This window comes from Drosophila kikkawai, unplaced genomic scaffold (assembly GCF_030179895.1).
Source record: "Drosophila kikkawai strain 14028-0561.14 unplaced genomic scaffold, DkikHiC1v2 scaffold_53, whole genome shotgun sequence".
Taxonomy (NCBI): Eukaryota; Metazoa; Arthropoda; class Insecta; order Diptera; family Drosophilidae; genus Drosophila; species Drosophila kikkawai.
Window position 1 is genome coordinate 31,236 of NW_027222713.1, and position 19,286 is coordinate 50,521.

General features: G+C 36.1%; 1 protein-coding gene across 1 annotated transcript; it reads right to left on the bottom strand.

Annotated features, from left to right (window-relative positions):
- Positions 1–10,967: 10,967 nt before the first annotated feature.
- LOC121502667 (uncharacterized) lies at positions 10,968–12,491 on the bottom strand. The gene is made up of 2 exons (XM_041776367.2): positions 11,140–12,491; positions 10,968–11,084 (listed from the first exon to the last, which is right to left on the bottom strand). Exons 1-2 carry the CDS (start codon positions 12,436–12,438, stop codon positions 11,076–11,078), a joined length of 1,308 nt encoding a protein of 435 aa, XP_041632301.2. The 5' UTR covers positions 12,439–12,491; the 3' UTR covers positions 10,968–11,075.
- Between the last annotated feature and the right edge of the window lie 6,795 nt (positions 12,492–19,286).

The following is a 19,286-nucleotide window of genomic DNA, read 5'->3' on the forward strand; positions in this document are numbered from 1 at the left end:
AATTGAGTATGCAAATGTATTAGCCTTGTGTCACGAGTGTCACGATCCGGTTCCGATGGAGAACCATTAGACAGCAACGGTCTGGCATCTCGGAGTTAGTTGGCGAAGAGTTGGAGAACGAGAACGACAAGCAACGCCAGCTCCGCGAGAACGACATTTTCGCAAACGTATTAATCAAATAACGCACATATATCTGTATCCATTAATATTCTATAATCGAGTTGTTCATCATTAAAGTACAATTAAGATCACGAGTTATTGTCTTTATTCACCGTAAGCCGTGCTATCTATTCGCCTTATTCCTGACAAATCAACAGCGACATAACGTAAAACGAAAGTTATTCACAATGCCGGGGAAGAACTATTTAACTAAGAAAGCCCTACAACATAGGTGCAGAGAAGCGGGACTCTCGACATCGGGAAATCGTGAGGACATGCTAAGGAGATTGAACTCTCAAAACAGCGACGATGTGTACATAAGTGCAGAAAACCAGTCGCTTCAAAAGAAGATTTTCAAGCTGGAGAAAACGGTACGAGAGCTTCAGGAGCGTTCTTTTCACCCTTCAGTAATTTCATCACCAATCGAAAAAGCTGCAACAGTAAACGAAGATCAGCCAGCCAACGGTAGCGAGACAACGAGTGATAAACTTGACGAAAAACGGCAACAACAACCAATCGACCTACGATCCAACGAGATGCATGTGCAGAAGGTAACGAATTTGCCAAATATAGATGTGGCAACGTCTCAGCCACAGCTAAACGAAATCTACCCACCTCAACGACACAACATGCACTTTGCTACGTCACAGCAAAGCGATGTATACCCAACTCAACCACGCAACATGCAATTTGCTACGTCACAGCAAAACGATGTATACCCAACTCAACCACACAACATGCACTTTGCTACGTCACAGCGAAATGTTATCTACCCGACTCAGACTCACAACGTGCACTTTTCTACGTCACAGAAATTCACAGACTGTGCTACCTCACAGCCAAACGTAAACAATCCTGTCACTTACTCAAACTTTGGAAATTTTGTAACTTCGGGAAACGACTTTAATCAAGGCAGTACATTTCCACGACATCAACCAATGTATAACGAGTATCCATATGCTCGTGCTAGCCACTTGGATAACAGGATCCCTGCTGGGAACGAACATTTCAATCACGCCTATGGAAACTTTAAAATGTCAAAAACGAATAGAGATTCCACCGAGTTACCATCAGATTATTTCTACAAGATGCTCGCTTTGGGTAAAAAGGGTGAGTTACCAGATTCAGCAATTTGCACACACATTATCAACGGAATAAACGACTACGATTTAAAGAGAAAAATATCCAACAGTTATGATTCCTGTAACGAACTACTACGCGACATTCTTGCATACTCCGCGCATAATATTATAAAGCATAACGCCATTCAAATGTCAAACAAACGGGATCTTAACGTCAGCCTTCAGAAGCCGAATTCTTCATTAAATACAAAACGTCCTTTCAACGATAAAGTCGAGGTATCGGTTAAATGCTACAATTGTCAGAAGGTTGGACATTATTCTTCGAAATGTCCTGAGCCTCAGCGAAAGCCTCGTTGCACGCACTGCAACCGCACAACACACGATTCTGCCAGCTGCCCCGATAACCAAAAGACAGGTCCAAAAATTAATAAAATTGACTCTGATCCTGATTCAGAAATCTCCAAATCGATTTCGGTGAACGGTAATGAAACCATCGCATTCGTAGATGCAGGCAGTACGCGAACCCTAATTCGAAAGTCATTCGCCGAAAGCGTAGGTGTTCTACAACGATGTGCTGTTACCCTGAACGGATTTGGTGGTGGGAAATTCCTTTGTACACAGAAACTATTCGCGAAAATTGTAATTGACGATTCGGATTACGAAGTTGAAGTTTTGGTTGTAGAAGACAAACTAATAACCGAAAATGTACTTTTGGGTAAGGATATCCTTTGTCGCGATGGAAACAAATTGATCATCCTCGGTAATGAGTGTTATGTAGAGAATATTCGAAAAATTCAAACAAGCCAAGAGCGTTCGTCAGTTGAGAACGAGCTCATAAACAAATTGGTATCGGAAAATGCTTCTTGCTTTGCGGAGAAAGCTAACGAGCTCGGTAAATGCTCTCTAACTAAAATGGAAATAACTTTAACATCAAACGTTCCCTGCTTCACTAAGCCTTACCGTACTCCTTTTGCACTCAGACCTGTCGTCGGTAATATTATCTCCGAGTTACTCGATAGTGATATCATTCGTCCGTCAGACTCCCCTTATGCATCTGGAATTGTCGTCGTTGAAAAACAGAATGGTGAACATCGTCTTTGCGTCGACTACCGACGTCTCAACAGTATAACCGTCAAAATACCATTTCCAATGCCAAATCTGGAGGAGCAATTTGCCCAATTAGCCGGGAATACCTATTTTTCTCAGCTGGACTTGCGTATGGGATATCATCAAATCGAGGTTTGCGAATCATCCAAACAATTCACCGCATTTGTAACTTCAGACGGCCACTACGAATATAACAGGATGCCGTTCGGTCTTGTCAATGCTCCAGCAGTATTTCAAGCGGTCATGAACAAAATAGTCAAACGTATGGAGCCAGGTGAGGTACTCGCATATTTAGATGACGTCATCATTCCCAGCAAATCATTTGATGAGGGTATCCAACGACTCGGAAAATTCTTCCGAATCCTTAAAGAGAGCGGTTTAACACATCGCTACGACAAATGTAAATTTCTTCAATCCGAAATAACTTTCTTGGGCCATATTGTCAACAAAGATGGAATCACTCCAGGCGAAAACAAGGTGAGCGCTATTAAAAACTTCAAAGTCCCCACCAACGTAAAAGACGTCAGACGATTTTTGGGCCTAACGGGATTCTTTCGAAAATTTGTTGAAAACTACTCCCTAATTACAAGACCCCTTACACGACTGTTGCGTCAGGTAGAGCAAAACAGCTTCGATTGGGGAAATGACCAGCAACGGGCTTTTAACGAGCTAATCGATAAATTATGCTGTGTCCCAGTTTTGGTTCTGTACGACTTTGCTGCACATCATGAGGTACACACAGATGCTTGTGCGATCGGACTAGCAGGAGTCTTACTGCAATCTCAAGACAAAACGAATTGGCGACCCGTGTGTTACTTCAGTAGGCACTGTACTGACGCTGAAAGTCGATACCATAGCTACGAACTCGAAACGTTGGCCGTCGTAGAAACGCTACAAAGGTTCAGGGTGTATATTCTAGGAAAACCCTTCCGACTCGTCACAGATTGTTCCGCCATCGCCAAGGTAAAGCTTAATAAAGAATTGAGTCGCACGTTGGTGGATTAAAATACTGGACTACGACTGCGAATTCATTCATCGTGATGGTAGTAAAATGGCCCATGTGGATGCCATGAGCCGCGCTCCCGTTTCACCTCCCGAATAATCCTTACAGGAAGTAGTGCGCACCATAATTACGGACGTCGATGACTGGTTGCTAACTATGCAGCTTCAGGATGAGGCCCTTGTCCAAATATTTGCTGTATTGAAGGAGCATCGTACCGGAAATCAACTAAAACAACTTCAAGCTGATTACGTCATCAAAAATCACCGTCTATATCGCAAGGTCGAAAAAGGAATAGCCTTCGTTGTACCAAAGTCCGTGAGATGGCGCATTGTTAAGATGTGTCATGATGACTTTGGGCATTTCGGTCTGGACAAAACAATTGGACGAATTCAAAAAAAGTTTTGGTTCCCAAGAATGCGGAAGTACGTAAAAGAATACATTTCAACATGCATTCAATGCTGCTACTACAAATCTAAAGGAGGCAAGCCCGAAGGTTGCATGCATTATAGTGACGCCGATCCAGTACCATTTCGCAGGCTACACATCGATCATTTGGGACCGTTTATTCGAAGCAAACGCGGAAATACCCATATACTAGCCATATCCGATCCCTTCAGTAAATATCTGATTGTAAAGGCAGTTAAAAATACAAAAACTCTTCCAGTGCTGAACATTCTAAATGAAGTCTCCAGCTACTTCGGTCTGCCGAAAATAATAATATCCGATCGTGGAACTGCTTTTACCTCGAAACAATTTGAAGAATACTGTATGCACAACCAGATTCAACACATTAAAAATGCTGTGCGGACACCTCGTGCAAATGGACAAGTAGAGCGCGCCAATCAAACCATTCTTAACTACGTACGCACAGTGAACGACCACCCGAAGGATTGGGATCTTACCTTACACAATCTTCAATGGAGTGTAAACTCTAAAAAGAACGAAACCTCAGGATTCAGCCCGATTGATTTGGTGTTTAACTTTAATCCTATTGATGTAGTCCAGAACCATCTCACTGCAGCTATACACACCGATTTGGAATTAGACGAGAAAGAATCTGTCATCGACAACAGAAACCAAGCGCTCGTCAATATTGCAAGCGAGCGAGCTAAATGGAAACAACGCTTTGATACCAAACACGCTAACCCTTCTATCTACTCCACAGGTAACCTTGTAGTCGTTGAAAATGAACCAGCTGCTACAGGCGAGTCGCGAAAGCTCGAACCACGCTATCGAGGACCATATATCGTCGTCAAGGTCCTTGGAAACGATCGTTATGTAATCGAAGACATCCCAGGTATTCAGATTACAGGACGTAAATACAGTTCTGTCTATTCCTCGGATAAAATCAAGCCGTGGTGCTCCAACGTCCCTGAGTTGGATGTTCCCGACGATGACGAGGATCGAATCGAGGACGATCCGAATGCAGGATTGGCCGAGCTGTCACGAGTGTCACGATCCGGTTCCGATGGAGAACCATTAGACAGCAACGGTCTGGCATCTCGGAGTTAGTTGGCGAAGAGTTGGAGAACGAGAACGACAAGCAACGCCAGCTCCGCGAGAACGACATTTTCGCAAACGTATTAATCAAATAACGCACATATATCTGTATCCATTAATATTCCATAATCGAGTTGTTCATCATTAAAGTACAATTAAGATCACAAGTTATTGTTTTTATTCACCGTAAGCCGTGCTATCTATTCGCCTTATTCCTGACAAATCAACAGCGACTCACACATTCCCCTACACAACGACAAAGTATTGGAGTGTGTGTGCCACTTGTAAAAACTAATATAAGTACAAATTCTGCCGTGGATACATGCATTATTAGCTGAGTTGTGAACTTTTTGTTTACAAATTTCATTATTAGCTGAGATGTGAACTTTTTGTTTACAAATTTACAATTGAGTATGCAAATGTATTAGCCATGTAAAAACTAATATAAATACAAATTCTGAAGTGGATACAGGCATTATTAGCTGAGTTGTGAACTTTTTGTTTACAAATTTACAATTGAGTATGCAAATGTATTAGCCTTGTAAAAACTAATATAAATACAAATTCCGCCGTGGATACATGCATTATTAGCGGAGTTGTGAACTTTTTGTTTACAAATTTACAATTGAGTATGCAAATGTATTAGCCGTGTAAGAACTATACACATTCTTAAGTGGATACATGCATTATTAGCTGAGTTGTGAACTTTTTGTTTACAAATTTACAATTGAGTATGCAAATGTATTAGCCGTGTAAAAACGAATATAAATACAAATTCTGAAGTGGATACATGTATTATTAGCTGAGCTGTGAACTTTTTGTCTACAGATTTACAATTGAGTATGCAAATGTATTAGCCATGTAAAAAATAATAGAAGTACAATTTATGCCGTGGATACATGCATTATTAGCTGAGTTGTGAACTTTTTGTTTACAAATTTTATTATTAGCTGAGATGTGAACTTTTTGTTTACAAATTTACAATTGAGTATGCAAATGTATTAGCCGTGTAAAAACTATTATAAATACAAATTCTGAAGTGGATACAGACATTATTAGCTGAGCTGTGAACTTTTACTTTTTAAATTTACAATTGAGTATGCAAATGTATTAGCCGTGTAAAAACTATTATAAATACAAATTCTGAAGTGGATATATGCATTATTATCTGAGTTGTGAACTTTTTGTTTACAAATTTACAATTGAGTATGCAAATGTATTAGCCTTCTAAAAACTAATATAAGTACAAATTCTGCCGTGGATACATGCATTATTAGCGGAGTTGTGAACTTTTTGTTTACAAATTTACAATTGAGTATGCAAATGTATTAGCCATGTAAAAACTAATATAAATACAAATTCTGAAGTGGATACAGGCATTATTAGCTGAGTTGTGAACTTTTTGTTTACAAATTTACAATTGAGTATGCAAATGTATTAGACGTGTAAAAACTAAAATAATATAAGTACAAATTCTGCCGTTGATACATGCATTATTAGCGGAGTTGTGAACTTTTTGTTTACAAATTTACAATTGAGTATGCAAATGTATTAGCCTTCTAAAAACTAATATAAGTACAAATTCTGCCGTGGATACATGCATTATAAGCGGAGTTGTGAACTTTTTGTTTACAAATTTACAATTGAGTATGCAAATGTATTAGCCTTCTAAAAACTAATATAAGTACAAATTCTGCCGTGGATACATGCATTATTTTCGCAGTTGTGAACTTTTTGTTTACAAATTTACAATTGAGTATGCAAATGTATTAGCATTGTAAGAACTAATTTAAATATAAATTCTGCCGTGGATACATGCATTATTAGCTGAGTTGTGAACTTTTTGTTTACAAATTTACAATTGAGTATGCAAATAAATTAGCCTTCTAAAAACTAATATAAGTACAAATTCTGCCGTGGATACATGTATTATTAGCGGAGTTGTGAACTTTTTGTTTACAAATTTAAAATTGAGTATGCAAATAAATTAGCCTTCTAAAAACTAATATAAGTACAAATTCTGCCGTGGATACATGCATTATTAGCGGAGTTGTGAACTTTTTGTTTACAAATTTACAATTGAGTATGCAAATGTATTAGCCTTCTAAAAACTAATATAAGTACAAATTCTGCCGTGGATACATGCATTATTTTCGGAGTTGTGAACTTTTTGTTTACAAATTTACAATTGAGTATGCAAATGTATTAGCATTGTAAGAACTAATTTAAATATAAATTCTGCCGTGGATACATGCATTATTAGCTGAGATGTGAACTTTTTGTTTATAAATTTACAATTGAGTATGCAAATGTATTAGCCGTGTAAAAATTAATATAAATACAAAATCTGAAGTGGATTCATGCATTATTAGCTGAGATGTGAACTTTTTGTTTATAAATTTACAATTGAGTATGCAAATGTATTAGCCGTGTAAAAACTTATATAAATACTGTGGCCGTATGTTATTTTAATTAGTCTCTTTTATTTATTCTTATATTATAGTATTATATGTTGCTTATATTATTTTACACTTTTGTTTCTTATCTTTTTGTTCACCAACTACGTCTTCTCTTTTTAACTTCTCCAAAAACAGTGATCTGCCACTCTCCGGCCGCGTGCCTTTCAACCCCCAAAATTCATAAGCAGCGCTCTCTGAGAGAGAGAGAGTAACCTGCTCTCTCAGAGAGCGTAGCCCAACAATCGTGTGACCAGATCATAATAATATCAACTGGCCTGCTACAACTCGGCCGTCCTGACTTTGAGATAGCCCTCTATCTCTGACTTAATGCTATAACTTAAGTACAACTTTAACATATTTACAATTCGTTTCAGTATTACAATTTGCTTCTCTTTACTTTACAATATTACAATTACATATTTTATCAATATATTATGATTTTATCCAATGTCTAATGTTATTTGCACTCCACACGCCTTGGTATGGATTGCGAGACAACTGAAACCCGTCTATATCTTTAAGAACATATCTATCATTTTTTAAAACTTTTAAAATGACATAGGGACCCTTAGTCTTCGGAATGAGCTTTCTTGCAGCACCCACAGTACTGTCGAAATTCTTAACCATAACGTAATCTCCTTCTTTATATTCTGTTGCCTTCTTCTTTCTCGCATTGTAGTATTCTTCATTTTTCATTTGAGCCTGTTTCCTTCAGCTTTCTGTCTAATTTGTTCTAAATTTATTCTATTTTCCTCAATACTTTTTTCTTCTAATTCTAACTCATTTCTAATCTCTTCTTTCCCTTCTAATTTTCTTCTAAGTTTTTCTAAATTTCTCCTGTTTTCCTCAATAATCTCATCTTCATCTTCTAAGTTTTTCCTAATCTTTCCTTTCTCTTCTTCATCTTCCAATCTTTCCTTTAGCTCGTCACATGTTTCTCCTCTCTGTGTTATCCCAAATAATGTTTCACTAGGACATAGCTTAATGCTATTATGCATCGTATTATTCATCGAATACTCAACCTTTTCCATAACTCTATCCCAATGTAAACCCTTTTCCGGTTCTATCAGTTTTGCTATCATGGGTCCTAAACTCCTATTTATTCGTTCAACTTGACCATTTGCCTGAGGCGAGCCCGTCGCAATTTTTATGTGCTTAACGTTACTATCTTCCATAAACTCTGTAAACTCAGACGATGTAAAACAACTGCCTCGATCCGATATTATACATCTCGGTCTACTGTACGCTCGAAAATAGTCTTTTAATGCATTTATCACCTCTTTTGTATTCGTCGTTTTTTTGTGTACAACCTAACGAACTTTGTGAAAGCATCTACCACCACAAATATATGTTTTTTCAATCTGTTGCTATCTACCGGTCCATAATGGTCTATATGAATGATCTCAAAAGGCTTATTGCCTTTGGGTATGCTATGTAAGTGTCCGTCTCCTTTACCCACTTTCGGAGAATAAGCTATGCACTTTCAACAATTCTGAATATGCTCTACTACTTTGTCCTTCATGTTTGGAAACCAGTAGCTTTTTCCAATAACATCTAACATTTTATCCCTCCCAATATGACCCATTTCGTCATGGTATTTGTATAGCACGTGTTCCTCCATTCGATTCGGTACATAAAATAATAATCGGTTGTCATTACTTTTCCTATAAATTACACCGTTTCTCATTTCGTATATCTTATGCTCGCTGCTTTCTAACATTTTCCTAATTTCTTGAACCTTTGCATCTTTTGATTGACAAATTACTAAATTTGTTTCGAATGTATTTGTCTCCACTATCATTATGTTGTTGCATCTGCTTAATGCATCTACATGCTGCATTTGTTTGCCTGATCTATGCTTTAATTCATAGTCGAACTCTTGCAATTCTAGAGCCCACCGTGCTATTCTTGGGTTCAACTCAATCTTATTGAGCGTTAACGTTAGAGAGTTGCAGTCTGTTACAATTTTAAAACGTTTGCCTAGTAAATATATTCTAAACCTTCTTAACGCGTAAATTATGGCTAAAGTCTCTAACTCGAAACTATGATACTTTGCTTCTGTTGAAGTCGATCTTTTTGAGAAATAGAAAATAGGATGCAATTTATTGTCCTCTTTTTTCTGACGAAGCACAGCTCCAAATCCTAAAGCGCTTGCGTCACAGTGAAGCTCAACATCATCTCTGTAGTCGTATATCGCTAAAACTGGCGCTTCCATTAATTTCGCCTTTAACAACGAAAAACAATCCAATTCTTCTGCTTCGAACTTAAAAACTCTATCTTTTCTCAACAAATCATACAATGGTTTCGCTAATATCGAAAAATCCTTAATGAATCGCCGAAAATACGAGCAAAGACTTAAAAAACTTTGAACTGCTTGCACCTTGCCTGGAACCGGAAAATTTTGTATCGCTTCTAACCCTTTACTGTCAGCCTTAATCCCATCATTCGAAATCAGAAAACCTAAATATTTAACCTTGTCTTGTAAAAATTTGCATTTGTCCATTCTCAACTCTAATTTATTTTCTACTAGCCTTCTAAATACTTCTACTAAAACTTCTAAATGTTCTTCTAAACTTTTGCTTGCCACTAAAATATCGTCCATATATATGATCACCTTCTTTTGCCTTATCATGTCCGAAAATATGTCATTAACGAATCTCTGAAATACCTGCGGAGCTGTTCTTAAGCCCATCGGCATCCGCAAAAACTCAAATTGTCCCAATGGGGTGGTAAAAGACGTAAATTTTACTGACTCTTTGTTAACAAATACATGAAAATAGCCATTCTTAAGGTCTAATTTCGTAAACACCGATTTTCCTACTAAATTATCCAAAAGGTCATCAATCAATGGTATCGGATAATTATCCTTTGACATTATTTTGTTCAATCTTCTAAAATCGATACAAAGTCTCAGTTCCCCCGACTTCTTCTTCACTAATACAATAGGAGAGGCATACTCCGATTTACTAGGTTGAATAATTCCATCTCTAATGTATTCTTCTAACATTTTTAACAGTGCTTCTTTTTCACTATATGACAGTCTCTTCGGTGCGCAACTAAATGGTTTCGAGTTTTCTAACATTATATTCATTTCACATTTTATTTTCGGATTCTCAGGTCGCTTGACTTGAACATAATGTGTCTCTAACAACTTAATAAACTTCTCTCGATCCTTGTAGCTAATTTTTTCACCAATAATAAAGCAATTTTCCTTTTCATCATCCTCTAAAATATTAATATTCATCATTTCTCTTGTGAAATCGTCTCTATTATTTCCTAAAGTCTCTTCTAAAATTTTGCTTTCGAACCTTTCTTCTTCTAAAGTCTCATTTCCTAAACCGTTTCCCAAAATTTCACTTTCTAAACTTTCTCCTAACATTTCATTTTCTAAACTTTCTTCTAACATTTCATCCGCTTCCCTCGGTTCCTTAGTGTCATTCAATAAACTAATATTTGTCTTATTCTCAATTTGGGTTTCAATTCCCTCGACAGTGATCATTTTTAAGGTTTCTAAATTAATTTTCAGATTACAAGCCTCCATAAAGTCCCTACCCAGCACAATATTACAGCTCATTGAATCGTTAGCCACAGCAATTAAATTAAAATAAATCTTTATTTCCTTTTTCATTACATAACATAACATTTTTCCATAACTTCTTAGTATGCTTTTATTTAATCCATAATATAGCTCTTCATGAGGCTCTAATCTAATATTTTTGGGTACATAAGAAAATTTTATCAAAGATACTGGGCTTCCTGAATCGATCAAGCATTCTGTAATAATTGGCTGGTTGGAGTTTTCATAAACAAAAATTTTAAACAATCTTACGTAATTATTTGCCGCATCCTTCTTGTTTTGGGGGCACTTGCTGATCATGTGATCCATCGCCCCACATCCATAGCAAGACCCAGGAGTCCTCTTTGATTTGATGCAGTCTCGAGCCCAGTGCCCTTTACCGTTGCAGTTAAAGCAACGCGTCTCCTTGTTCGCCAGCTCATCCTTCGCGTTGTGCATCTTCTTCTCTCCAGCAGCCCTTACCGGCAACATTATGTTGGCAAATGCTTTAAGCATCCTTCCTGGGTTCTCGAAACACTGAAGCTTGGCCTGATTGCGTAGATTTATCGCCGGAATGCCAACAATAAGTCCGTCCAGCAGCTCGTCATCTTCCATGTTGACTTCTCGTGCCAGCCTGCGTTTTTCTTCGAAATAGACTCCAAACTTCTCAGTTGGCTTCCATAGCCGCGCCTCGAATTTGCGTCTCAACTCTGCTTTCGACTCGTTGCCACCAAACGCAAGAAGTAACTGGTCTACCAGCTCACTCGTCGATTCTCCGAACCGGGTTGCATCTGCGTGTAGCCACTGCAACGCGCTGCCTTTCAGTTTTCCAATCAGCAAAACTCTACTCTGGGTGTCCGTTAGCTTATACAATCTGGCAACATTCTCCCATTGGGAGACCCAGGCACGAACAGACATGTTTTCCGAAAAATCCAATAAGATTTCCTTTGCCAAGCCAAATCCGGCTGACGAAAAATCGTCTCGACCACCTCTTCCACTGTTAGCGTCGCTGCTGCCGTTTTGCCCGTTGTCGTTTCGTCCGAAATTTCCAGAATTCTCGCTGGCGTCTCTTTCATTCCTCTCTGCCTCATTCGCTTCGCTTCGCTCGCCATCCCTTTCGCTCCTACGGACATCATCGGCCGCACCGTTGCTACGCTCGCCATCTCTTTCGCACACGTCGCCGTTATGTTCAGACATGTCGTTTCTGGCGCCGCTTGGTCGCGCGTCGCTTGTTCTCGAACTGACGCTGTCGATCTGTTGCTGAAGATTCTCGAGAACCTTCCTTGCCTTCTCGATTTCACGATGCAGCTCCTCCATAGTTGCCATGCCACGAGCCAGTTCCGTCCGATTCTGCTTCACTCGCTTCTCCACCGCTGCCCCTTCCGCCTCTTCGTCCAGAATTTCTTGCTCCTCTTCCACCTGGTTTATCATTGGAGCACTGCCTCGGCTTTCGGGTGGAATCGCACATATCCGGGAGTACAGATCAGCTTTTGATCCCTTCGTCGACAAGTTTAAACATTCTAGCCATTTTTTCAGCTGAGCCACCGTCACTTTATTAATGTCCAAATCCATTTCGGTTTTTTAGTTGACGTGCACAAAAAATTTTCTCGATCCCACTTCTGAGATTGTGGCCGTATGTTATTTTAATTAGTCTCTTTTATTTATTCTTATATTATAGTATTATATGTTGCTTATATTATTTTACACTTTTGTTTCTTATCTTTTTGTTCACCAACTACGTCTTCTCTTTTTAACTTCTCCAAAAACAGTGATCTGCCACTCTCCGGCCGCGTGCCTTTCAACCCCCAAAATTCATAAGCAGCGCTCTCTGAGAGAGAGAGAGAGTAACCTGCTCTCTCAGAGAGCGTAGCCCAACAATCGTGTGACCAGATCATAATAATATCAACTGGCCTGCTACAATACAAATTCGGAAGTCGATACAGGCATTATTAGCTGAGCTGTGGACTTTTTGTTTACAAATTTACAATTGAGTATGCAAATGTATTAGCCGTGCAAAAACGAATATAAATACAAATTCTGAAGTGGATATATGCAATTTTATCTGAGCTGTGAACTTTTTGTTTACAAATTTACAATTGAGTATGCAAATGTATTAGCCTTGTAAAAACTAATATAAATACAAATTCTGCCGTGGATACATGCATTATTAGCGGAGTTGTGAACTTTTTGTTTACAAATTTACAATTGAGTATGCAAATGTATTAGCCGTGTAAAAACTATACACATTCAGTGCCCTTTACCGTTGCAGTTAAAGCAACGCGTCTCCTTGTTCGCCAGCTCATCCTTCGCGTTGTGCATCTTCTTCTCTCCAGCAGCCCTTACCGGCTTCTTCCCACTTCTGAGATTGTGGCCGTATGTTATTTTAATTAGTCTCTTTTATTTATTCTTATATTATAGTATTATATGTTGCTTATATTATTTTACACTTTTGTTTCTTATCTTTTTGTTCACCAACTACGTCTTCTCTTTTTAACTTCTCCAAAAACAGTGATCTGCCACTCTCCGGCCGCGTGCCTTTCAACCCCCAAAATTCATAAGCAGCGCTCTCTGAGAGAGAGAGAGAGTAACCTGCTCTCTCAGAGAGCGTAGCCCAACAATCGTGTGACCAGATCATAATAATATCAACTGGCCTGCTACAATACAAATTCGGAAGTCGATACAGGCATTATTAGCTGAGCTGTGGACTTTTTGTTTACAAATTTACAATTGAGTATGCAAATGTATTAGCCGTGCAAAAACGAATATAAATACAAATTCTGAAGTGGATATATGCAATTTTATCTGAGCTGTGAACTTTTTGTTTACAAATTTACAATTGAGTATGCAAATGTATTAGCCTTGTAAAAACTAATATAAATACAAATTCTGCCGTGGATACATGCATTATTAGCGGAGTTGTGAACTTTTTGTTTACAAATTTACAATTGAGTATGCAAATGTATTAGCCGTGTAAAAACTATACACATTCAGTGCCCTTTACCGTTGCAGTTAAAGCAACGCGTCTCCTTGTTCGCCAGCTCATCCTTCGCGTTGTGCATCTTCTTCTCTCCAGCAGCCCTTACCGGCTTCTTCCCACTTCTGAGATTGTGGCCGTATGTTATTTTAATTAGTCTCTTTTATTTATTCTTATATTATAGTATTATATGTTGCTTATATTATTTTACACTTTTGTTTCTTATCTTTTTGTTCACCAACTACGTCTTCTCTTTTTAACTTCTCCAAAAACAGTGATCTGCCACTCTCCGGCCGCGTGCCTTTCAACCCCCAAAATTCATAAGCAGCGCTCTCTGAGAGAGAGAGAGAGTAACCTGCTCTCTCAGAGAGCGTAGCCCAACAATCGTGTGACCAGATCATAATAATATCAACTGGCCTGCTACAATACAAATTCGGAAGTCGATACAGGCATTATTAGCTGAGCTGTGGACTTTTTGTTTACAAATTTACAATTGAGTATGCAAATGTATTAGCCGTGCAAAAACGAATATAAATACAAATTCTGAAGTGGATATATGCAATTTTATCTGAGCTGTGAACTTTTTGTTTACAAATTTACAATTGAGTATGCAAATGTATTAGCCTTGTAAAAACTAATATAAATACAAATTCTGCCGTGGATACATGCATTATTAGCGGAGTTGTGAACTTTTTGTTTACAAATTTACAATTGAGTATGCAAATGTATTAGCCGTGTAAAAACTATACACATTCAGTGCCCTTTACCGTTGCAGTTAAAGCAACGCGTCTCCTTGTTCGCCAGCTCATCCTTCGCGTTGTGCATCTTCTTCTCTCCAGCAGCCCTTACCGGCTTCTTCCCACTTCTGAGATTGTGGCCGTATGTTATTTTAATTAGTCTCTTTTATTTATTCTTATATTATAGTATTATATGTTGCTTATATTATTTTACACTTTTGTTTCTTATCTTTTTGTTCACCAACTACGTCTTCTCTTTTTAACTTCTCCAAAAACAGTGATCTGCCACTCTCCGGCCGCGTGCCTTTCAACCCCCAAAATTCATAAGCAGCGCTCTCTGAGAGAGAGAGAGAGTAACCTGCTCTCTCAGAGAGCGTAGCCCAACAATCGTGTGACCAGATCATAATAATATCAACTGGCCTGCTACAATACAAATTCGGAAGTCGATACAGGCATTATTAGCTGAGCTGTGGACTTTTTGTTTACAAATTTACAATTGAGTATGCAAATGTATTAGCCGTGCAAAAACGAATATAAATACAAATTCTGAAGTGGATATATGCAATTTTATCTGAGCTGTGAACTTTTTGTTTACAAATTTACAATTGAGTATGCAAATGTATTAGCCTTGTAAAAACTAATATAAATACAAATTCTGCCGTGGATACATGCATTATTAGCGGAGTTGTGAACTTTTTGTTTACAAATTTACAATTGAGTATGCAAATGTATTAGCCGTGTAAAAACTATACACATTCTTAAGTGGATACATGCATTATTAGCTTGGTTGTGAACTTTTTGTTTACAAATTTACAATTGAGTATGCAAATGTATTAGCCGTGTAAAAACGTATATAAATACAAATTCTGAAGTGGATACATGTATTATTAGCTGAGCTGTGAACTTTTTGTCTACAGATTTACAATTGAGTATGCAAATGTATTAGCCATGTAAAAAATAATATAAGTACAAATTCTGAAGTGGATACAGGCATTATTAGCTGAGTTGTGAACTTTTTGTTTACAAATTTACAATTGAGTATGCAAATGTATTAGCCTTCTAAAAACTAATATAAGTACAAATTCTGGTTGGATACATGCATTATTAGTGGAGTTGTGAACTTTTTGTTTAAAAATTTACAATTGAGTATGAAAATGTATTAGCCGTGTAAAAATTAATATAAATACAAAATCTGAAGTGGATTCATGCATTATTAGCTGAGTTGTGAACTTTTTGTTTTCAAATTTACAATTGAGTATGCAAATGTATTAGCCTTCTAAAAACTAATATAAGTACAAATTCTGCCATGGATACATGCATTATTAGCGGAGTTGTGAATTTTTTGTTTACAAATTTACAATTGAGTATGCAAATGTATTAGCCATGTAAAAACTAATATAAATACAAATTCTGAAGTGGATACAGGCAATATTAGCTGAGATGTAAACTTTTTGTTTACAAATTTACAATTGAGTATGCAAATGTATTAGCCTTGTAATAACTAATATAAATACAAATTCTGAAGTGGATACAGGCATTATTAGCTGAGTTGTGAACTTTTTGTTTACAAATTTACAATTAAGTATGCAAATGTATTAGCCTTGTAAAAACTAATATAAATACAAATTCTGCCGTGGATACAGGCATTATTAGCTGAGTTGTGAACTTTTTGTTTACAAATTTACACTTGAGTATGCAAATGTATTAGCCTTGTAAAAACTAATATAAATACAAATTCTGAAGTGGATACAGGCATTTTTAGCTGAGTTGTGAACTTTTTGTATACAAATTTACAATTGAGTATGCAAATGTATTAGCCTTGTAAAAACTAATATAAGTACAAATTCTGCCGTGGATACATGCATTATTAGCTGAGTTGTGAACTTTTTGTTTACAAATTTCATTATTAGCTGAGATGTGAACTTTTTGTTTACAAATTTACAATTGAGTATGCAAATGTATTAGCCTTGTAATAACTAATATAAATACAAATTCTGAAGTGGATACAGGCATTATTAGCTGAGTTGTGAACTTTTTGTTTACAAATTTACAATTAAGTATGCAAATGTATTAGCCTTGTAAAAACTAATATAAATACAAATTCTGCCGTGGATACAGGCATTATTAGCTGAGTTGTGAACTTTTTGTTTACAAATTTACACTTGAGTATGCAAATGTATTAGCCTTGTAAAAACTAATATAAATACAAATTCTGAAGTGGATACAGGCATTTTTAGCTGAGTTGTGAACTTTTTGTATACAAATTTACAATTGAGTATGCAAATGTATTAGCCTTGTAAAAACTAATATAAGTACAAATTCTGCCGTGGATACATGCATTATTAGCTGAGTTGTGAACTTTTTGTTTACAAATTTCATTATTAGCTGAGATGTGAACTTTTTGTTTACAAATTTACAATTGAGTATGCAAATGTATTAGCCATGTAAAAACTAATATAAATACAATTTCTGAAGTGGATACAGGCATTATTAGCTGAGTTGTGAACTTTTTGTTTACAAATTTACAATTGAGTATGCAAATGTATTAGCCTTGTAAAAACTTATATAAATACAAATTCTGCCGTGGATACATGTATTATTAGCGGAGTTGTGAACTTTTTGATTACAAATTTACAATTGAGTATGCAAATGTATTAGCCGTGTAAAAACGAATATAAATACAAATTCTGAAGTGGATACATGTATTATTAGCTGAGCTGTGAACTTTTTGTCTACAGATTTACAATTGAGTATGCAAATGTATTATCCATGTAAAAAATAATATAAGTACAATTTATGCCGTGGATACATGCATTATTAGCTGAGTTGTGAACTTTTTGTTTACAAATTTCATTATTAGCTGAGATGTGAACTTTTTGTTTACAAATTTACAATTGAGTATGCAAATGTATTAGCCGTGTAAAAACTATTATAAATACAAATTCTGAAGTGGATACAGACATTATTAGCTGAGCTGTGAACTTTTTGTTTTCAAATTTACAATTGAGTATGCAAATGTATTAGCCGTGTAAAAACTATTATAAATACAAATTCTGAAGTGGATATATGCATTATTATCTGAGTTGTGAACTTTTTGTTTACAAATTTACAATTGAGTATGCAAATGTATTGGCCTTCTAAAAACTAATATAAATACAAATTCTGAAGTGGATACAGGCATTATTAGCTGAGTTGTGAACTTTTTGTTTACAAATTTACAATTGAGTATTCAAATGTATTAGACGTGTAAAAACTAAAATAAGTACATATTCTGGTTGGATACATGCATTATTAGTGGAGTTGTGAACTTTTTGTTTAGAAATTTACAATTGAGTATGCAAATAAATTAGCCTTCTAAAAACTAATATAAGTACAAATTCTGCCGTGGATACATGCATTATTAGCGGAGTTGTAAACTTTTTGTTTACAAATTTACAATTGAGTATGCAAATGTATTAGCCTTCTAAAAACTAATATAAGTACAAATTCTGGTTGGATACATGCATTATTAGTGGAGTTGTGAACTTTTTGTTTAAAAATTTACAATTGAGTATGCAAATGTATTAGACGTGTAAAAACTAATATAAATATAAATTCTGCCGTGGATACATGCATTATTAGCTGAGTTGTGAACTTTTTGTTTACAAATTTACATTTGAGTATGCAAATGTATTAGCCTTCTAAAAACTAATATAAGTATAAATTCTGCCCTGGATACATGCATTATTTGCGGAGTTGTGAACTTTTTGTTTACAAATTTACAATTGAGTATGCAAATGTATTAGCATTGTAAGAACTAATTTAAATATAAATTCTGCCGTGGATACATGCATTATTAGCTGAGATGTGAACTTTTTGTTTATAAATTTACAATTGAGTATGCAAATGTATTAGCCGTGTAAAAATTAATATAAATACAAAATCTGAAGTGGATTCATGCATTATTAGCTGAGTTGTGAACTTTTTGTTTTCAAATTTACAATTGAGTATGCAAATGTATTAGCCTTCTAAAAACTAATATAAGTACAAATTCTGCCATGGATACATGCATTATTAGCGGAGTTGTAAACTTTTTGTTTACAAATTTACAATTGAGTATGCAAATGTATTAGCCATAAAAAAACTAATATAAATACAAATTCTGAAGTGGATACAGGCAATATTAGCTGAGTTGTAAACTTTTTGTTTACAAATTTACAATTGAGTATGCAAATGTATTAGCCATGTAAAAACTAATATAAATACAAATTCTGAAGTGGATACAGGCATTATTAGCTGAGTTGTGAACTTTTTGTTTACAAATTTACAATTAAGTATGCAAATGTATTAGCCTTGTAAAAACTAATATAAATACAAATTCTGCCGTGGATACAGGCATTATTAGCTGAGTTGTGAACTTTTTGTTTACAAATTTACAATTGAGTATGCAAATGTATTAGCCTTGTAAAAACTAATATAAATACAAATTCTGAAGTGGATACAGGCATTATTAGCTGAGTTGTGAACTTTTTGTATACAAATTTACAATTGAGTATGCAAATGTATTAGCCTTGTAAAAACTAATATAAGTACAAATTCTGCCGTGGATACATGCATTATTAGCTGAGTTGTGAACTTTTTGTTTACAAATTTCATTCTTAGCTGAGATGTGAACTTTTTGTTTACAAATTTACAATTGAGTATGCAAATGTATTAGCCATGTAAAAACT